This window comes from Humulus lupulus, chromosome 9 (assembly GCF_963169125.1).
Source record: "Humulus lupulus chromosome 9, drHumLupu1.1, whole genome shotgun sequence".
Lineage (NCBI taxonomy): Eukaryota > Viridiplantae > Streptophyta > Magnoliopsida > Rosales > Cannabaceae > Humulus > Humulus lupulus.
In genome coordinates this window covers 183,842,657-183,863,585 of record NC_084801.1, presented here as the reverse complement: position 1 = coordinate 183,863,585, position 20,929 = coordinate 183,842,657, and the positions used below count along the sequence as shown (strand labels likewise).

Here is a 20,929-nt window from a genome sequence, read left to right as displayed (position 1 = left end):
TGTCGGACAGAAGGAGGAGTTCATCAAGATTATCAAAATTGTTGCGCAATTGAACCTCCTCGGGAATTAAAGAGTCAATCATGAATGTTTGATAGCATTCATCATCTTCTCGGGGTTGTTTCCCGATGTGGAAGATATTGACTTCAAGAGTCATGTTTCCAAACGATATCTTCATTAGACCATTCCGACAATTGATCAAAGCATTTGCAGTAGCAAGGAATGGTCTTCCAAGGATAATAGGAATTTTAGACTCCATGTTCACCACAGATTGGGTATCAAGAATAAGAAAATCCACGGGGTAATAGAATTTTTCAATTTGAACCAATACATCCTCAACGATACCCCTAGGCTTTTTGGTGGAACGATCAGCAAGCTGTAGTACAACAGATGTTGGCTTCATTTCTCCAAGACCGAGTTGCGAGTATACAGAATAAGGCATGAGATTGACACTCGTGCCAAGATCAAGTAAGGCTTGGCTGACTTCATGGGTCCCAATTTGGCAAGAAATGGTGGGACAACCGGGATCTTTGTATTTTGGCGGTGTCTTTTGTTCAATCACCGCACTCACTTGCTCGGTCAAGAAAGCAGTCTTCTTGACATGGTGCTTCCTTTTTGCAGTGCAAAGATCCTTGATGATTTTGGCATAAGCAGGCACTTGTTTAATGATGTGAAGCAAAGGAAGATTAATCTTCACTTGTGTCAAGTGCTCAAGGAGTTTAGCTCGGTTATCGGGAAGTTTCCCAACAGGTTTCAAAGCCTGGGGGAATGGTACCTTTGGGGTGGCATTGAGTGGTGGATTTTCGGAAATGACTTTTGGAATACTAGGAGAGTTGGATTTAAGGGGTGGGTCTGACAAAGTTTTACCGCTTCTCGTCATGATGGCATTCACTTCCTTGACGTTTTGATCATTTTAATTTGAAGATTGGGTCATGTGTTGGCCTTGAACATTGAATTTCGGTTGGGAAGGAAGTTTGCCTTTTTCAGGAATGGCCAAGGATTCAGTCAATTTTGAGAATTGACATTTCATTTCCTTGATTTCTTCCATCATTTGGCGATTCAGTTTGGATTGTTCCTCCATGAATGCATGAAGAGTATTCTCGAGAGAATTGCGTTGTGGATGAGCATTGTAATGAGGTGCAGAATACGCCTTTGATGGTTGAACTTGTTGCTCATTTCTCCATTGGCCTCCAGACGATTGAGCTTGGTTGGAATCTCTCCAACTGAAATTTGGGTGGTTTCTCCAACCAGGGTTGTACGTATGGGAGAATGGCTTGTTATATGCCCCTAAGGCATTGCATTGCTCCTCATAAACCCCCCTCATTTCATTCAAAGCTAAGCAGTCCTTAGCTAAGTGCTCCGTCCCTCCACAAACAAAGCAAGGTTCTTGCAGTTCCACTTGAGCGATCATGTGCGACTTTTGCCCATTTTTCGTCATTAAGACCTCAAACTGATTTTTCAAAGCTTCGAGTTGGGCCTTAATACTATCCTCTTCTCGAAGTTGATAGATCCCTGATGGTTTGTGTCGGTTGGTGCTGTCAGTAGCACTTGGACCAGTCCAGGTGTGAGATTTTTTTGCAGTTTCTTCGAGATATTCAAGAGCATCGTCTGGCTCTTTTTCGAGGAATTCACCATTGCATAGCATCTCTACAAACTGGCGCTCACGACTCGTGAGGCCTTCATAGAAGTAACTGACCAAACGCCAGTTCTCATAGCCATGGTGCGGGCACTGATTTAACAGATCTTTGAATCTTTCCCAGACTTGATAGAACGTTTCATTGTCTTTTTGGGAAAATGTGGAAATCTGTCGTTTTAGACTGTTGGTCTTATGGCTGGGGAAGTGTTTCAGAAAGAAAGATTTGGTCATCTCCTCCCATGTTCCAATCGACCTAGGTCTCAAAGAGTACAACCAGATTTTGGCTTTGTCCTTCAAGGAGAAAGGGAAGAACTTCAGTCGCACAGCATCGGCATTGTCGGCTCGGTTATAGAACGTGGCTACCACCTCCTCGAATTCTCTGATATGCACGTATGGGCTTTCGTTTTCCATTCCATGAAATGTAGGCAAGAGTTGAATCATGCCAGGTTTAAAGTCTAATGCGGGCATATTAGGAGGGAAGATAATGCATGAAGGTGTGGAAGTGCGAGTGGGATGGAGGTAGTCATTGAGAGTTCTTGGTTGGATGTCATCATTGCGAGCCATTGCGAATGGGTTATTATCAGCGAAAGTTTGTGGAGAAGCAGGATTGGTGGAAGGAGTTCCGGTAGGAGTGGCAGATGAATTGGAAGAAGTGTCATTGGAAGTTTCGTGATGATTCATCCACTCTCGGAAATCAGAATTAGATTTATTTTATGTCTTTTTTTTTTTCTTTTTTTTTTTTAAACTTGTTCCCAGGTAGATTTAGAGGTATTCGGGTGATCTCCAACGCCTTACTAGAACTCCCCGAGGTTACTGAGTAAGTATGGTGGATCACAAGTCAACCTTTTCGACCAAACAACCTTTAAGCAAAGTGAAATTGCTTATTTTGACAAAACAAGCTTGGTTTTCTTATAGTAATAAGTTCAACAATGTAATAGTGCAAAGGTAGATGCTCGAAATGTTCCCAGGCCGATTGGGAAGGTTGCCAAGGTACCGCTTTAGGCCCACACTTGCCTAGACAGAACTCCCCGAGGTTCCCAGGTAAGTGTGGAGGGTAACGCTATCACAAACCTTATTTAACAACCAATCTTTCTAGACAGAACAATATCGGTTTCTACCATTTGTAATATTACACAATTGTTCCCAATACTAAGCGTTTTATGATTGAAATTTTATGAACAATTTTATGCAATTTTATGTTTTTTTTTTTTTTTTTAAACCTAAATTCTAAGGAAAACTAAGGCAAAGGAAAAGAAAAACCTAAACTAAGCAACAAAATAAAAAAAACACAAAATATAAAATAAAGAAAAGAAAAGAAAAGTGACTTAATTTTTTTTTTTACAAATATTTATTTAACTAAAAAAAAAGAAAGAGAAAAAAAAAAGATTAATAAAAATATAGTTAAAAATAAAGAGAAAATAAATTATATAGGTTTACATATATATATATATATATCGATATAATATTTTTTATATGGTATCCGAAAAGTAGAAGAAAAAAAAAATAATGGAGAACTAAATATATATAATAATTAAATATATATGTTTTTTTTTTCTTTTTTTTTTGTGAACGTTTTTTTTTTTTTTATATGTATAGTGTAATTTTATTTTTTTGTTTTTGTTTTACCAAAGAAAAAAAAAAGAAAGGAAGAAAGAAAAAGAAAAAATATATATATATAAATAACTATTATTTTTTTTTTTTTGGAATTTCTTTTTTAATAATATTAGTAAATAAAAAAAAATAATAATAATAAAAACAAAAACTATACTACCACAATATTTACACCAACAAAAATACAACTAAGGTTACTAACATTTTTTTGTAGAAATTTCACTAAACCTTTGAAAATTACCTCCCCGGCAACGGCGCCAAAATTTGTTTAACGCCCAAAATGTGACAACCACTAAGCGGTGGTTGTAGTATAATCGGGCGGTCGATCCACAATGAGGTAACCTAAAATCAAAAGGTTAGTAGAAAATAACACAAAAAGTTAGTAACAAGAAGTAAATAAAATTGTAAATGGAAAGAGGTTTGAGATTTTGGTATTGTATTTTTGATAAAGTGATGAAATGAGATAAGTGAAATAAATGTAAGATGTAATCAAGAGTTTGAGAAAATGAAAGGTTTCAAGAATCATCCATATGCTTGTTTAGTTACTTGGTTACTTGATTTACAAAAATACACAAGTAAATAGTTCACATCCCAACATTTACTTGGAAAATCTAACATTAAAGTCCATAGTTTTTCTAACAAAAGTTCATTTGAGTTATAAAGTTCTTTACTTTAAAAGCACAATGTTAATCTTATGAAAAATCCAAAAATGACAAAATACCCAAGGGCAATAATGCGATAGAAGATTAGACATAAAATTATGTACCAATATTACTTATACTAATTAGAAGCACATAGAAAGAGCATGACTAATCCTATATACTATTAGCATAAGTAAATAAAGATAATAAAATAAAGATAGAGATGAAAGAACATAAATAACTCAAATATATTGCATTGAGAACATAGTAAATCAAAGTAGCAAAATAACATCACTTGCATATGGAATCATCCCTAACCTTCCTAGGAAGATTAGGCCATTATGCTCATGATTCTCACAAAATTCTAAGAAGAAAATATGAGAAGGAAGTGAGTGGAAATTTTGCTATAGTTTCTCTACTCTAAAAATTACATATCAAATGTGAAGAAAATGTCCCTATTTATAGATGAAGAGAAGGACTAAAAAGAAATTAAATAACAATTTGGTGTTTACAAAATAAATCTGAAATATTAATAATAAAATATGATTTTGAAAAATCAAATCTTATTATTAATATTAACCTAGCTATTTTGGTGTATGGTCAAAATGTTCTTTTTCAAAAACACCAAAAATTATGAGCTTTGAAGCTCAAAGTGGTAATTTTGAAAGGCCCAAAGTGCATAAAAGTTGGGCTGGGAGTACAATGGCAGCTGGGAAAAAAATGGACCGGAGCTGGTTAAGGGAGTGAGCTGCTGCACGCGGCCCGAGGCGCACACCCACAGCTGCTGCAGGCGGCTGACGGGCGTCAGGTGGCAGGTGGCAAGCGGCTGGCAGGCGCAGATGTCAGGGTGGCAGGCGGCTCGGCTGGCGGCTGGCTCGGCTTGGCTGTGGCTTGGAACCGTGGGCTTGGAACCGTGGGCCTGGAACCGTGGGCCTCCGTTGGGCTTCAAATGAAACAAAAAAAAAGAAGTTAACTACAATAATATCATTTTTCAGCTCTCATTTTTCAAGTTTAATTCTTTTCTTTTCTTTTTTATATTTTTTTCTTTTAATTAGGCTCAAATGCATTATAATTCATATAAAATATTTTTAAATTAAATTAAAACTAATATTTTCCATTTAAAGAATATATCATAATAAATTCAAGAAAATATTATTCAAAACTTAATTTAATTTGAACTTAAACTTGATAAAATGACATCTTTTGAGCACTAATCAAGGGGCATGCATAAATTGGCTTAGTTTATTGACTGAAAAGGAAATATCAGGCCTGCTTAGAGTAAGATATTGAAGACCTCCAATAACACTTCGAAATAGAGTGGTGTTTTCAAATGGGTCGCTGTCTTGAAGAGATAGTTTTGCCCCTTGGCACATTGGTGTAGGAGCTAGTTTGCAATCTGTCATGTTGCTTCGTCTAAGTAGATCCAGTGTGTATTTGGTTTGAGATAGATGTAACTCTTGTTGCCCCCTCATTATCTCAAAACCAAGAAAGTAGGTGACAGATCCAAGGCTTTTGAGAGCAAATTTATCATGGACAGCAGCAATAACTTTCATAACTTCAGATTGATAACTACCAGTTAAGAGAATGTCATTGACATAGACGAGCAAATATAAGACAGCAGAACCATGCTTATAAATGAACAAGGAGGAGTCGGCAGTAGAGTTCTTAAAGCCAAGAGTGAACAAGGTGTTGCGAAGAGTGCCAAACCAAGCGCGAGGGGCCTGTTTTAAGCCGTATAAGGCACGATTCAGCTTGCAAACAGCCTGTGGTTGGTTAGGATCCACAAAAACAGCAGGTTGCTGCATGTAGACTAGCTCAGAAAGAGTGCCATTGAGAAAGGCGTTGTTGATGTCGACCTGTTGAATGTCCAATTGTTAGTAACAGCAAGAGTGAGGATGAATCGAATGGTAAATGGTTTAACGACAGGGCTATATGTCTCAAAAATGTCAATGCCGGGCACTTGTTGAAAGCCTTTCGCGACAAGACGCGCTTTGTAGCGCTGAACAGAGCCGTCGGCATTATGCTTGATGCGAAAAACCCATTTGTTGGCAACAGTGTTCATATCTGAAGTGGCAGGGACAAGAGACCAGGTGTTAGATTTCATGAGAGCTTGATATTCAGAGGCCATTGCATCACGCCACTTCGGAATGGTGAGAGCTTGAGCGGTGGAAGTGGGTTCAATATCAATAGTTAATACAGAAGACAAGAGAGCTGAGTAGGTATGTATTTTTGGCTTGTAAATACCAGATTTGGACCTAGTGATCATGGGGTGTAGGGAGGGACGGGTCGTGGGCTGATGAGTGGAAATAGGAAGGTCAACAGCGAGAGGAAGGGTCGTGGGACAGGAGGTTGTAAGTGGAGAAGCAAATGAAAGGATAGGAGTACTGGTGGAGCTAGTGGGGGAAATGGGAGAACAAGGCTGAAGAGAGGAAGAAGACTTACTGGAAGAACCCGATGAAGGAGGTGCAGGAGGTGCTGCTGCAGGGGCAAAAGCATGAGAACCTAGAGAAGACTGAGGAAAGGTGGAGGAGAACGGAATTGCAACAGGGACGCTGAACCATTGAGCAGAGGTGGTAGGTGGGGTGGACGACGAAGATGAACGAAGAAAGTGACCTGTAGAGAAGGGAAACTCAGTCTCATGAAACACCACACTTTGAACAATGTAGACATGATTATTAGAACTTAGGCACAAATATCCTTTGTGGTTGGGGCTGTACCCGATGAAAACACAAGGACGGGAGCGAAAATCTAGCTTATGAGTGTTATATGCTCGGAGATGAGGGAAGCAAAGGGAGCCAAAAACTTTCAAGTTGGAGTAATCAGGTGGTGACTAAAACAGAGACTCAAAGGGAGACTTGTGATCAAGAGTTGGAGTGGGAAGTAAGTTGATAAGATAAGTGGCTGTGCAGAAAGCTTCCCACCAGAAGGTGGTGGGCATATGAGCTTGGGAGAGAAGAGTGAGACCCATTTCGACTATATGACGATGCTTGCGTTCAGCAGCGCCATTTTGGGGGTGATCATGAGGACATGGATGATGAAAATGAATGCCGATACTATGGAAGAAAGGAGCGAGACTGCGATATTCACCACCCCAGTCGGATTGAACAGATTTAATTTTTTTGTCAAATTTTCTTTCAACTAATTTTTGAAAGCTTAGAAAAATGGATTTTACTTCAGACTTGAGTCGCATGGGAAAAATCCAAGTGAACTTGGTGTGATGATCAAGAAAATGGACATAATAACGAAAGCCATCACGGGAAGGGAGAGGGGAAGGACCCCAAACATCAGTGTGTATGAGTTCTAATATAGAAGAAGGTAATGAGATTTGCCAATGGAACAAGCAGTGCAATAGTCACGAAAAACTGAAATATTTTGTTTAGCATTCATTGAAACTGTTTTCATTACATTGAGAGAAGGGTGACCTAGGCGCATGTGCCATAGGAAGCTTGGACTGACTCTAGGACTAACATGAGAAACAAGACTAAACTTAGGGGAGACACAAGACATAAAAGTAGCAGCTGGAAATACAGAAGCGTGGGAAGTCTGTGGAGAAGAGCTGGATGAAAACTGAAGGTGGAAACAGTAGAGGCCTTCATGCATTTTCCCCTGAAGGAGCACCTTCTTCGAAATGAGGTCCTTGACAAAACAACAGTCGGAAAAAAACTCAATGTAAGCATTATTGTCAGAAAGTAGCTGTTGAACACTGATCAAATTTTTCATGATTTTAGGAACAACAAGGATATTGGTGAGGGAAAGGGAGCCCAAATTATCCATAGTATTAACTGATATGGAACCAACATGAGTGATAGGAAGAGACTCAACATTGCCAATACTGAGATTATTTTTACCTCTGTACTCAAATCGGGTAGTGAGAGAGGGACAATCATGGGTTATGTGATTGGAAGCACCATTGTCCAAATACCAAGCCGAGTCAGGGAGAGTACTGGGCGAGGCAAACAAGGCTTGCTGATTGCTGGCGGAATGCGAAGGAGGTGGAGCCAAGGAGGTAGGAGGTGGAGCAGAGCCACTAAAGGAAATGTCAAATCGATGGTAGCACTTGTTAGCAAGATGACCAGGGCGATGACACAACTGGCACAGGGTGCGAGTCTGAGAACCACGACCACTATAGGAACGTCCACGACCGCGACCACGAGAAAAGGAACCACGGGGAGAGGAGAAAGGACGACGAGTGTGAGTGGCAACATTGACAGAGGGAGGAGGAGTATCAGTGTGGGAAGAGTGGAACTGATCAAGATGCATTTCATGGCTCTGAAGGAGGAACTGAACTTCTTGGAGGGAAACAGAGTCACGGGAGGAGGTAATGTTTACTACAACTGGATCATAGTCTTGACTGAGACCTGCTAAAATATATAAAAGTAACTCATCATCAGAAATCAATTTACCAGCAGCAGAAAGACTGTCAGCTAAGGTCTTCATTTGAAGAATGTAATCATGAATAGAGAGAGATCCCTTTTTGAGGGTTTGTAGTTGCAAACGAAGCTGAAGAGACCTAGCCTTCAACTGAGTGGTGAACATGGACTCAAAGACAGTCCAAATTTGATGGGAGGTGTCACACCTCACAACATGACCCATCATGGGTTCAGTAATGGAGTTGAAAAGCCAACTCATTATGGAATGATCTGTACGCATCCACTGAGTATGAGCAGGATTGGAAAAACGGCCAGGATGAGGGCCAAGAGTGACTGCAGAGCCAGGAGTTTCAAGAAATTGGGGAGGGCAAGGAATATTTCCAAGAAGAAAACCCTCTAGGTCAAAAGCTCTAGCTGTACTGAGAACTAAGGATCGCCAATAGGAGTAATTGTGTCGATCTAACTTGATAGTGAGGGGAAGAAGATGCTGAAGGAAGGAGAAAGGTTGGGAGGGATTTGGAGCAGGGGAAAAGGGAAGAAGCGTGGGGCTGGTTGGGGAGGTGAGGACAGGAGGTGGAATAGAGGTAGAAGAAGGGGGTGAGGTAAAGACTGGTATATCCGTGGAGACTGATGAAGAATCCATTTAAGACGGTGGTCAAAGGGCTACATATACCAAGTTTGAAAAAGATAAAAAGAAATAAAAGGCTGAAAAAGGAAAAGTTAATTGCTGTATCTTTTTCCCTGCTCAACGAAAGAAGGAGCAGTATATATTGTATTGATATTACAATGAGGAAAATTCTGGAATATAGAGTACAGACAAAATCTGTTATGACAGCTGTAAAAAGATTGTACAGATAAAACTTTACAAAATAAAAGAATATTTCTGTAACAGAAAAGTTTGTTTGTTTTGTGGTGCCATTAGTGGTCCAAACGGTTGGATTGTTGATTTGGTGTAAATGGCAATTCACCACCTTCCTCAACATGGGCTAATGGGTTTGGTTTCTCAGGCTGTTCATCGTGGTGGAGGCAATGTCCTCGGGTATATATATAGCTTTCTAGCAAGGGTTTCACATCAAAATCGCCTCTTTCTTGCCTGAAGTTGTCGGAATTATTCGTAATAAGATATTGGCTACAATTAAGCAAGGGAAAAAAATAATAAGCTTAATATCCAAGTATCCCGCCGGGAGCATGCTGTGAAGCGGGTTATACTTAATGTCTTTATTTTAAAATTTGACTAAACCACAGGGAAACAAAAAATAATCTAAAGTATCAAAGTAAACCACCGGGGGTGTTCTTTGTTTTCTGTATACTGATGGGGGTGTACTTTATCTTTTGTTTAAAGTGGCAAGTTCTACACTTATCGCTTGAAGGGCCATTTTAATTTATATTAATGTATTAATGATGGAACTTAAGATAGTATTGTTTGTATATGTGTGGTGGAGTATCATTTCGGAAATAACAACATTTAACAACGAAATCAAAATCCGCACTTATTTAATATCACGTAAAACAATAACAATACATCATTTAGTTTGGATTCTAAACTTTGACTAAAGCAAAAAATAATAAGCTTAATATCAAAGTATCCCACCGGGAGCATACTGTGAAGCGGGTTATACTTAATATTTTTATTTTAAAATTTGACTAAACCACAGGGAAACAAAAAATAATCTATATGGTGCAACGAAATTACATCGTACGGTATGTTTTAGCTACTACACCACACTTATGGCGTATTATATTAAAAAGTATTCAAACTGCCCAAACTACACCGTACACAACACTAGTAAAGAGGGTAAGGGATAGGGCCGAGACTCGTGGGGTTGTAGTTGAACAATAAATAAATCTTCATTATTATCATGCTTATTATGTGCTTCATCATCAAATCTTTTCCCTTTTCACCAACCGTATCATATCTTTTTATTACAAATATATTTCCATCAAATCACACGTATCAAATTTTTTTTTTTGAAAGAGAATCACACGTATCAATTAAAACACTAAAACTAAAGATTATTGGAGAAATGAAATTTTAGTGGTTCAAACTTCAAAACCCATCGTAGTCAAATACAAAATACTAATTTTTTTAAGGTTTGAACCGCACGTGTGACTTAGTACCAACAATCGAGTCATATTACGTGGCATATAGGAAAGCAGACCCCACCATAGATTCATGTGGTCGTTCGCTTGGAATAATTGCTCAGTTCAGTTCAGTTCACAAAGTCTATTCCCTTTTCGAAAATCCCACTCTTCCAAAAATTTCAGCTCGATTCTCTCCGACGATCACATGTTCATGTATACATCTTCTTCTTCTTCCATAGCCTCATTCTCGAATCTTATCTAGCTCATGTCAATTTTTCTGTGAAATTTCTTTACATTTCTGTAATGTCGGTCTTATCATTACCTTTATTCACCATTACTCATCAATCCAAGCTCTCATTCCCTCCATTTTCAAAGCTTCCAAGCAAGCCATTTCTACTACCTTCCATTCTTTGCAACGCCGCCGCTTCTCATGGAGCCAAGCCGGTGCGAGCCTCCACCAGCGAACCGGCTTCCACCAAGTCGGCTGAGACGATCGCCGTTGATAATGCTGATTCCGAAGAGTCAACTCTCTTCGTCATCCGTGCGCGTAACCAGATCGGACTACTCCAGGTTATCACAAGGGTCTTCAAAGTCCTTGGCCTGTCCATCGATAAGGCCAGCATTGAATTTGAGGGCGAATTCTTCGTTAAGAAGTTTTTCGTTACCGACTCGCACGGGAATAAGATTGTCGACGAAGAGAGCTTGGAGAAGATAAGAAATGCTCTGATGGATGCAATCGGCGGTGATGGCGACGGCGATGTGGTGGGTCCAGCGACGAGGGGTGTGGTTGTGAGGAGGCCAGCGTTGGGGATGGGGACCGGGGAGAGGAAAGCCAAAGCGGAGAGGATGTTTGCTTTGATGGATGGGTTTCAGAAGAACGATTCGATGACTCTTCAGAAGGATATTCTTAATCACGTTGAGTATACTGTTGCTAGGTCCCGCTTTAGTTTCGACGATTTTGAAGCTTATCAGGTAATCCCGATCACGGCCATTGCTTTCTTCTTTAAGCTTTTCAGTTTAATTTGTTACCAAAAACAATAAAAAAGAACAAACATACTTCTTGCAGTTTCTATGCTGCACAATTTGTTATTTGCCCGATTTGGCGGGAAAAGTGAAATTGTGTTCTTGTCGATTTTGACGGTTAAGGCTTATTGTTTCGTCATGATGATCAGAAATTGATTGGTTCCCATGGTATATCACGTGTTGAGTGTTACTGGAATGAAATATGTTCAGTTGGACTTTAAATTTTTGGATTGTAGAGGATGGGTTTGGATTTGGATTACATTGGCAAAGGTTCTTTATAGAATTTTAAGTTACTTAAAACTTTAGCACTCTAAATTTATGTTTGTTGAAGAAATGAAGATAAGACGAATCTATTCTTTGAGATGCATGTTCATTTTTTTCCCCTCTTCATTGAGTTCGTTTCTAAGGGTTATGCCATCACCATCTTCATTAATTTATTCAAATGTTTGATAATTTCAGGGTTTGTCGCATAGTGTGAGAGATCGGTTAATCGAACGTTGGCATGATACTCAGCTCCACTTCAGGAGGAAAGATCCTAAGCGCGTATACTTCCTCTCACTCGAGTATCTTATGGGTATTTATGTGTTTTTTTTATATATGCCTTTTAGTGAAGGTAGTGGCCTTCTGGTTTAAGTCATAAATCTCACCATTGTTTTTATCTCCATTTCGTTTGATTTGTTGTAATATGATTTTTTTTTTATATGAATTTCCTATTAGTTTTATGGAAGTGGCATAAAAGAGCTATTGATTTTCTTCAGGGTGGTCTGTATTGCTTCCTTTCAGATGAGGCAGATCGATTTTTGATGCTTATCTTATTCTATGTTGTTTAAAATACTTATGTTTATATTATGATAATCTCAAATAAAGTGAAACATCATGTGAGATCTATTACCTGCTAGAAAGTTGTAAGGCATGCTGTGTTTATAAATTGCAATGCTGACATTGTTTCAGTTCGCATCTTCAAAATTGTTCATCTTATAGTGGAACATGGATAACTGTTTATTCACTAAAGACTTTAATACATGCCTTCTTTCTCCCAACCTTGTATTATCTCGGTGTTTTAGAGATCATTATTACTAGTGGATTGAACTTGTGCATAAAAAACTATCTTCGCTTCTGATGGATTTTCTGCCAGAACACTAACTGCTATTTGAATCTCAGGTCGGTCCTTGTCAAATAGTGTCATCAACCTTGGTATCCGAGATGAATATGCGGAGGCTTTAAGCCAGCTTGGCTTTGAATTTGAAGTCCTTGCAGAGCAGGTTTGAATGACAACTGGTCTTTTGCTCGTTTTTTCATCTCTACTGTGAAAAATTGTGTGGTCAATCTACTGAATGCACACTTGGCCAGTGTGCTTCAATAGTATCTGGGTCATCTTTCATCTAAAAAATGTGCCATTGGCATCATTCATCACAAGTTAATTAGTGAAAAAAAAAGTACGGATGTATGACAGTGAAGGATATTCAACATACACATCATGCTAACTATTAAAACTTAATATACCCTGCACTAGCTTTAGTTGGAAATTTTGCTGTAAGCACTTCATTTATCTTCAGTAGATAAGATCAACTTATACTGTATTTTTGGTCTATTTTGTTTTAGGGTTTTATGGTCAATAGTAATTTTAGTTTCCTATGCATGTGTTATTTCTTGCAATTATGCAAGGAAGGAGATGCTGCCCTTGGAAATGGTGGACTTGCTCGTCTTTCAGCATGCCAGTTGGATTCTCTAGCAACTTTGGACTATCCTGCATGGGGGTATGACTAATGTGTGGTTTTTCTTTGATTCATAATTATTTCATCAAGTTACTTAATAGGCAAATGAAAATATAATACCAGCACTGGCTCTTATTTACTTGCCCCTCCTTTTATCGGTTTGCGGTGTTAAATAGCTTCCTTTAAAAGTGAGAAGTTTAATATATCGTATGTTGAATTCTTTCCAACCAACAACTGCAAATTTTTCTTTTTCTTTAAACATATTGTTACTTGTGAATTTTTCTGGATAATTAAAGAGGTCAGTAACCTCATACATCGATTTGATTTGTTAAATTTCTAGTTGTTTACATGTCTTATAACTTTTAGAGAATATACCACTTTAGTATCTCATTGTTTGTCTTGAAACCAACTTAGTACCCTAATATTTAATTGATACTATTTTGATATCTTGTATTTGGTAAATCAATTTAAAATTGTACCTTTCCACCAATTTTAGTAATTTTTTTTTAACCAAAATGGGTAGAAATGTACAATTTTGAACTGATTTATCATATACAAGTTATTAAAATGATGTTATTTAAATAATAGGGTACTAAGTTAGTTCAAGATATTAAAATAGTATTAATTAAATAATAGGGTATTAAGTTGGTTCCAAGACAAACAACAAGATACTAAGTATATTCCTTAACCAAAGTTAGGATTAATTTTTCAAAAATAAATTAGACCCTCTTTTGTCACCAATTATTTTTACATGGCAACATCAAAGAATTTGTTGAATCTTATCTGTCTATAGTTATGGACTTCGCTACCAATATGGATTATTTCGCCAGCTAATTCTGGATGGTTTCCAACATGAACAACCTGACTACTGGTTGAATTTTGGAAATCCTTGGGAGATAGAGCGAGTTCATGTAACATATCCAGTGAAGGTCTGCAATTACCATTCTCTATTAAGATTTAACATTAATCACTATTTAAGTTTTATTGCTAATTTTCTTTATCTGTTTTGAATAGTTCTATGGAACTGTTGAAGAGGAAGTCGTGAACGGGAAAAAAAGTAGAGTTTGGATCCCTGGAGAAACGGTAAGCTAATAAACTCACATATTAATGCTTTGTTTTTTTTATTATTGTCTTCGTTGTAGAGAACATCTTTTAAATATCACATTATATATATATATATATATTTTTTTAAATGATTCCCGTGGTTTATGATCCTCTTAGGTTGAAGCTGTAGCTTATGACAATCCTATTCCTGGCTATGGAACAAGGAATACGATTACACTACGCCTTTGGGCTGCTAAACCAAGTGATCTATATGATATGGTAAGAACTCAATAAATGTTCAATATTATGCAACTAAAGCATGAAACTAGAACTCGTCTTATATAGATTGACATACATAAAACCATTTTTTAAAATCCATTTATTTATCTATATTTACTATTTCCTTAGACTTTCATAGTTCTTGTTGTGCGTAGACAAATTTGGCTTGTTAGAAATAAGTCTAATAGATGTGGTTCATATTAATATATATTTATTTTTCTTCAGCTTCATGGATGGTCAGGGTCAAAACTAGAGTAGTAGATCCTAGTTTTTCCAGTTTTTTTAGAGGATTTTAAAAATTTTGTCCTGAATTAAAGAATCTTTTTTTTTTTTTCTGAATTAAAGGATCTATTATTTGCTTATTCTTTCTATTATATATATGTTTAATGCAGGAGTCTTATAATACTGGAGATTACATAAATGCTGTTGTCAATAGACAGAAAGCAGAAACAATAAGTAGCGTCTTGTATCCTGATGACCGCTCTCATCAGGTTTATTCATCTATCGCTTATATTTCTCTGGAAATAGATTCTTTTTTTTTTTTTGCTATTTATTATTCACTTTTATTCTGAGTTTTAAAATGTTCAGGGGAAGGAACTTAGATTGAAGCAGCAATATTTCTTTGTCTCAGCATCCACACAGGACATCATTCGAAGATTCAAAGATGGTCACAATAACTTTGATGAGTTTCCAGAGAAGGTTCTAATTCCTATATAATTAGTGTATTTTTAATTTCCTTGTAACCATATGAACTCAACAACCATGTAATGTTATGCCAGCTTCTTTTTCTCTGTTGTTTCTGATTGATATTTTTCTTTGTTATTGTTGTTCTTATTTGTGCCCAGCTGGATGTGGATATTTCTTGAATTGCACTGTTTACTGATCATAACAATAATTTACCTTTTCGATTTCGTATTTGGGATCTAGATGTATTTTCTTCCATTAATATGGTAATATGAATTTGTCTTGTTTGTTATGCTTGTAAGTTTATGTTTCTCCATCTTATTCAGGTTGCTCTACAGTTGAATGATACTCATCCATCACTTGCCATAGCTGAACTCATGAGAGTTCTTGTTGATGAAGAGAATTTGGATTGGGATAGAGCATGGGGCATTGTTTGCAAAATCTTCTCCTTCACAACACACACAGTATTGGCAGAAGGACTTGAAAAAATCCCCGTTGATTTACTTGGCAGTCTACTTCCTCGCCATTTGGAAGTGCGATATTTGGAATATCTCTTCTCATTTTTATATAACTTGACCGCTTCTCTTGCAATTATTTAGTTTGACTCAATTGTGATTTTGAGAAACTTTTGCATTCTATTTTTCTAGTACCAAAATTTGAACTGTAGCAGAGTTTTTTTATTTTTTTATTTATTTGTACTCTAATTGTAGAAAGTTGATTAGAGGTTGGAGATGCTTTATAATATCTTAAAGCTAATCGGTCATAAGTAATACCTTTTTATATAGACCCTCTAAAAGTTTATTTATTTATTTATTCCAGATTATATATGACATTAATTTCAAATTTATGGAAGAATTGAAGAAGAAGATAGGTTTAGATTACAATCGTCTGTCCCGAATGTCAATTGTTGAAGACGGTGCTGTGAAGGTATTCTACATACAACATGACCTCATACATTTTATTAACTCATGGTGCATTTTTGTTCTTTTATATGAACTTATGGCATTGATGTGTGTGTGTGCGAGCGTTAGATAGATAGATAGAGACATTAGATAATTATATTATTATTAAGTTTTACTTAATTCTGCATCGTTTCTTCTTCATGTTCATTTTATAAATTTTTTGCAGCTCTCCATTTATCTGTTTTCTCTTGTCAGGCAAAATCCAGTATCATGATTTTGTTGAATATTTTTAAAAGAGACAGTATTAGTGGAGGATGAATGTGCTCCACAAAAGAGTGTCTCACTCTTTTGTAGATTGTAATCTGATTGGTTAACTGTATATTCTTAAGATACTCTTTACATATATACATCTATTATTTGGTAAAATCGATTACCGTTTGATTTGACAGAGTATTCGGGCGGCGAACCTATCAATTGTTTGTTCCCATACTGTAAATGGTGTTTCAAAAGTACATTTTGAGTTATTAAAGACCAAGGTGTTCAAGGTATTGTAATGTGTCATTTTTTCTTTCAAATTAATTATTTGAGAACATTTGATGAACTCACCTGACTCCTCTGTATCTCAAAAGGACTTCTATGAGCTGTGGCCTGAGAAATTTCAGTACAAGACAAATGGTGTAACTCAGGTAGAAAAGACATTGCACATTATTCATTTTACATATTGGTTGAAAGCATCTCATTGAAATTGCACAGGAAAAATTAATGATCTGTGCTTGTATTGATCTGCTCTTGTGTTTTTGTCAGCGACGATGGATTGTAGTAAGCAATCCCAGTCTTTGTGATCTTATCACAAAATGGCTTGGAACAGAAGCTTGGATTCGCAATGTTGACCTTCTGACTGGCCTCCGAGAATGTGCTACAGATGCAGATCTACAGCAAGAATGGAAGATGGTACTTTCTAGCTAAGATCATGAGCATTGATGCAAAAGTAATGTGTTTACATGTTCTGGCTATTTCACATTGTAGGTTAGGAGGGTTAATAAAATGAGGCTTGCAGAATACATTGAAGGGCTGAGTGGTTTAAAGGTCTGGATAAAAAATTCTTATTATTTAATTTCTTCTGCTATTAATATATTATCATAAAAGATCCTCAGATATCTTAAGATTTGCGGCATATCATTTTTAATGCAGGTCAGTTTAGACGCAATGTTTGATGTACAGATCAAGCGAATACATGAGTACAAAAGACAGTTGCTTAATATCCTCGGCATTATCCATCGATATGATTGTATCAAGGTGACATCATTTAACTTTGACACAATATACTAGAGTTACAAGGTCCTGTTACTGCCTTTACTCATGCATACTTATTTCCTGCAACTTTTCAAGCCTCTTTCTTCTTATCATTGTTAAGTGTCATTGAAGTGGTCATAGTTTTCTATAGCTATCAAATGATTAGTCTGCAGTACCGTGGATCTCTCTTTTTCCTTCTTTCACTGCATGCTAATTGTTGGGAATACATTATTCTAACACCATTTGGAATTCGCATAATTAAATCTTGTGTCAGTTAATGATCACTTGTATAAATGATTATTACAAGTGTAAGTGGTGCAATTAATCGGATCTGTATACTAATGTATTCTCTTCTCTTTTTTCTTTTTTCTTTTTCCTTTTTGGGGTATAAGTATTTTCCAGTAAGTAGCTAATAGTTGGTTCTTCCCTTTCCAGAATATGAATGAGAGTGACAGGAGGAAGGTTGTACCGCGTGTCTGCATAATTGGAGGGAAAGCTGCTCCTGGATATGAGATTGCAAAAAAGATTATCAAACTTTGTCATGCTGTTGCAGACAAAATTAACAATAATAGTGATATTGGAGATCTCCTAAAGCTGGTAAAGAGAAACTTCTTCCCATCCTTTTCACTTCTTGATTATAATTATTCTTAGGGCTTGTCAGACCATGGGTTGAAGGATGTGAGGTAGCTCTCCAAATCTCGCAAGATTCCCATGTGAAGCTCCATCTTAGTTTTATAGTAAGATGTCAGGGTAACTAAGCTATAGCTAGCTTCTTCACCCTTGCTTGGATGTAGTATACTTCAATTGGACTAGCAGAAGAGCCATGCTACTATGCCGTCATTCCTTTTGTTGCTTAAATAATTTATTTATAATTTCAGGTTTTTATACCTGATTACAATGTATCTGTTGCTGAGTTGGTGATACCAGGGGCTGACCTTTCACAGCACTTGAGGTGTGTTATTTTGCAAAAAGTAGATATGTTGGATCCCTAGTGTTTATTTGACATATCTTTTTATAATTTGAAATTGATAGTCATTTTGCTGGTTGATTTTTATTTTCCTTCTAATTTTTCCTCAAGTGAAGAATCACTATTGTGGTAAAACCAACAAATCCAGAAGAGTAACCTGGCCATTTTTAATGTTTGGCTCCCAATTCTACCTCGAATAGTAAAGATTTATGGTAAATGTAGAATATCAACCTAGGCGTGTAATCTAGCTGTACATCTGATTCTTAGGGATTAGTTTCCTTAAATTGTGATATTGTATAACTGACAGTTGTGTGTATCATTTAGGCCCTAATTTTTAGGAGATTTTGTAGGAGACCTCGTATTATACTTTTCTATATATTTTTTAATCTTTTACGATTGAAATTAAGAGAGAAGTGTATCACAAAAATCAGAAAACTTCAGTAAATAACTGTGAAATATGTACTAAAAGAGTACTCAAGTAGATTTTCTCTGTTTTCTCATGTTTATCAAATGATTCTTTCAGTTTTTCCAAATATCAAGTAAAATCTTCCAGAATGTTGAATGCCTCAATCATGAGTGGTGCTTAAAAACCTTATATTTTAGAAAATGCTGATTCAACGGGTTCAGAAAACCATCCAAAGCCTTTGGGCCTGGTAACATGGTCTTCTCCTGTAGTGCAAGTAGTTTCTTTGGTCCTGGGTTGAAGTTTCACTAATGATTAATGAAGGGGTTTCTCAGGAAGTAGGGAGTACCTGACATGTATTTGGGCATATGGAAAGAATGAGAGATATGTTTCTGAAGACATTTAGTGAGATCATATGCTTTACTAAGTGTTTTTGATTGCTTGACCATTCAGAACTTTATTTTATCTTAAGAACCTATGCACATTGTGTGAGCGTGACAGTTTCTATGCAGCACTGCAGGGCATGAGGCCTCAGGAACTGGTAGCATGAAATTTCTTATGAATGGATGTCTACTCTTAGCTACAGCTGATGGTTCAACAGTTGAAATTATTGAAGAAATTGGGGCAGAAAATATGGTACTATTATTATTCTTGTTATTTTGAATACCTCTGTTTATCGTGAAAAATATGATGTCATGGGTTGAGCAGAGAAAAAATTCATTCACAAATATTTAATAGTCATTTCAAGATGGTTGAAGCACTAAGCATGATGTCTGATTATTTTCCTATAAGATGTGATTGCTTTTCCTGTCCATGCATTGTTCACCCAATATTGGTTGTGTGGGGACAGATTTCTGAGTGGAGTTCTTCTGTTTCTTTTTCTAGTTTTTGTTTGGTGCAAAGCTGGATGAAGTTCCCATCTTGCGTGAGAGAGGACCCAACACGAAAGTGAATCTGCAATTTGCACGGATCGTGAGGTACTACCTGTTTTCCCTTTTTGCTGCCAGTTCATTATCATCTGATCATCAATATCCCAACAGATGCTTGCCACAGCTAATTTAGTGAACTGGTCACATATACATTCTAACTGACAATAAAACTAGCTTTCAGATAGATATTTCGGCTTACTGAATCAAATTTGCTGAACTATTCAATATTGTGCTTCTGTCCAGCCTTTCTTTTGGAAGGCCAAAATATTAACATTCTGATGCTTGCTCGAAGCATACCTTGATAGGTTTTCCTTAGAATAGGATCAACCTGTTAGACCCAAGCACAACCTTGCTGAAAATTCCTCTGTACTTTTATTGAGATAATAGAAAAGAATTACAAAACCCAGACTTTCGAGAGGTCTGGAACTCTCCTACTCCAAACTTTCGAGGGGTTTGGAAACACTCCTCAAGAGCCAACTCTCCTCCTTTTCCCCCCTCTCTACTGACTCTTTGACCTTCTATTTATAACCGGCCTATCATACCTATACCTAAGCATGATGTTTCTTTCCTCTTGACATATTCTTTGTATGTTATAAATGTAGAATGATCAGAGATGGTTATTTTGGCTTTCAAGACTATTTTGAGTCACTATGTGATACTGTGGAGGCTGATAAGGACTTCTACCTCCTTGGTTCTGATTTTGGAAGCTATCTAGAGGCACAGGTAATTCTTGCTTCTCTGGGGGACTTTACTTTCTTTATCCCAAAACATTGTTTACGGACACTGACCCAAAAGTATTTAACCACAGGCTGCTGCCGATAAAGCATTCGTCGATCAAGAGAAGTGGACCGAGATGAGCATTCTTAGTGCTGCTGGATCGGGAAGGTTTAGCAGTGACCGAACAATCCAGGAGTATGCTGAACAGACATGGGGGATAGAAGCGTGCAGGTGTCCTTTCTGACCACAATAACATGACTAGTTTTTATTTCTCAGTAAATTTAACTACTTTTAATAAGGGAATTACTAGTTACCATTATCTAGGGTTGTTCCTTTTTCAAGGATGTGTATACCACTGTGACAGTCTTGTAATTTTCCCAGTTGAACTGCTGAAATTTTGAAATAAAATTACTTACATTAGTGCTGCTTGAGGAGTTTAAACTTCAAATAGTTACAATGATCGTACGTACACATAGATGATCGGTTGATAAATTTGTATGGGAAATTTGGGTATTTATGCATATTGTTGGGGCATATATCAAAAAAATATCATTCTTTAACATCATTCCAAAATAATGCTAGTATTTGTTTGGTTTCCAAAAATACCCTTATCATTTTTTTAGCCTCCATCCGTCT

At 36.9% G+C, this 20,929-nt stretch overlaps 1 protein-coding gene and 1 non-coding gene across 2 annotated transcripts; both read left to right on the top strand.

The window, feature by feature from the left end:
* The first annotated feature begins 1,709 nt into the window (after positions 1-1,709).
* On the top strand, positions 1,710-1,816 carry LOC133802894 (small nucleolar RNA R71). Its single transcript, XR_009877640.1, has one exon. It is a non-coding gene; the product is annotated as a small nucleolar RNA R71 (small nucleolar RNA).
* Positions 1,817-10,484: 8,668 nt separating this feature from the next.
* LOC133801551 (uncharacterized) lies at positions 10,485-20,718 on the top strand. Its single transcript, XM_062239795.1, has 22 exons — positions 10,485-11,309; positions 11,820-11,934; positions 12,522-12,622; positions 13,026-13,117; positions 13,869-14,004; positions 14,090-14,158; positions 14,297-14,398; positions 14,791-14,889; positions 14,987-15,097; positions 15,409-15,615; positions 15,902-16,009; positions 16,434-16,529; positions 16,614-16,670; positions 16,789-16,935; positions 17,011-17,070; positions 17,176-17,280; positions 17,713-17,874; positions 18,156-18,229; positions 19,160-19,283; positions 19,533-19,624; positions 20,179-20,299; positions 20,385-20,718. The coding sequence occupies exons 1-22, from the start codon at positions 10,641-10,643 to the stop codon at positions 20,535-20,537; spliced, it is 3,000 nt and encodes a 999-aa protein (XP_062095779.1). The 5' UTR covers positions 10,485-10,640; the 3' UTR covers positions 20,538-20,718.
* The last annotated feature ends 211 nt before the right edge of the window (positions 20,719-20,929 follow it).

Bases quoted from the DNA above. Each gene is read 5' to 3' on its own strand.
- LOC133801551 (XM_062239795.1), top strand. From the start codon at position 10,641: ATGTCGGTCTTATCATTACCTTTATTCACCATTACTCATCAATCCAAG. The intron at 16,671-16,788 runs GTAGAAAAGACA...TGTTTTTGTCAG, and splicing joins AGACAAATGGTGTAACTCAG to CGACGATGGATTGTAGTAAG. The intron at 17,281-17,712 runs GTGACATCATTT...TTCCCTTTCCAG, and splicing joins ATCGATATGATTGTATCAAG to AATATGAATGAGAGTGACAG.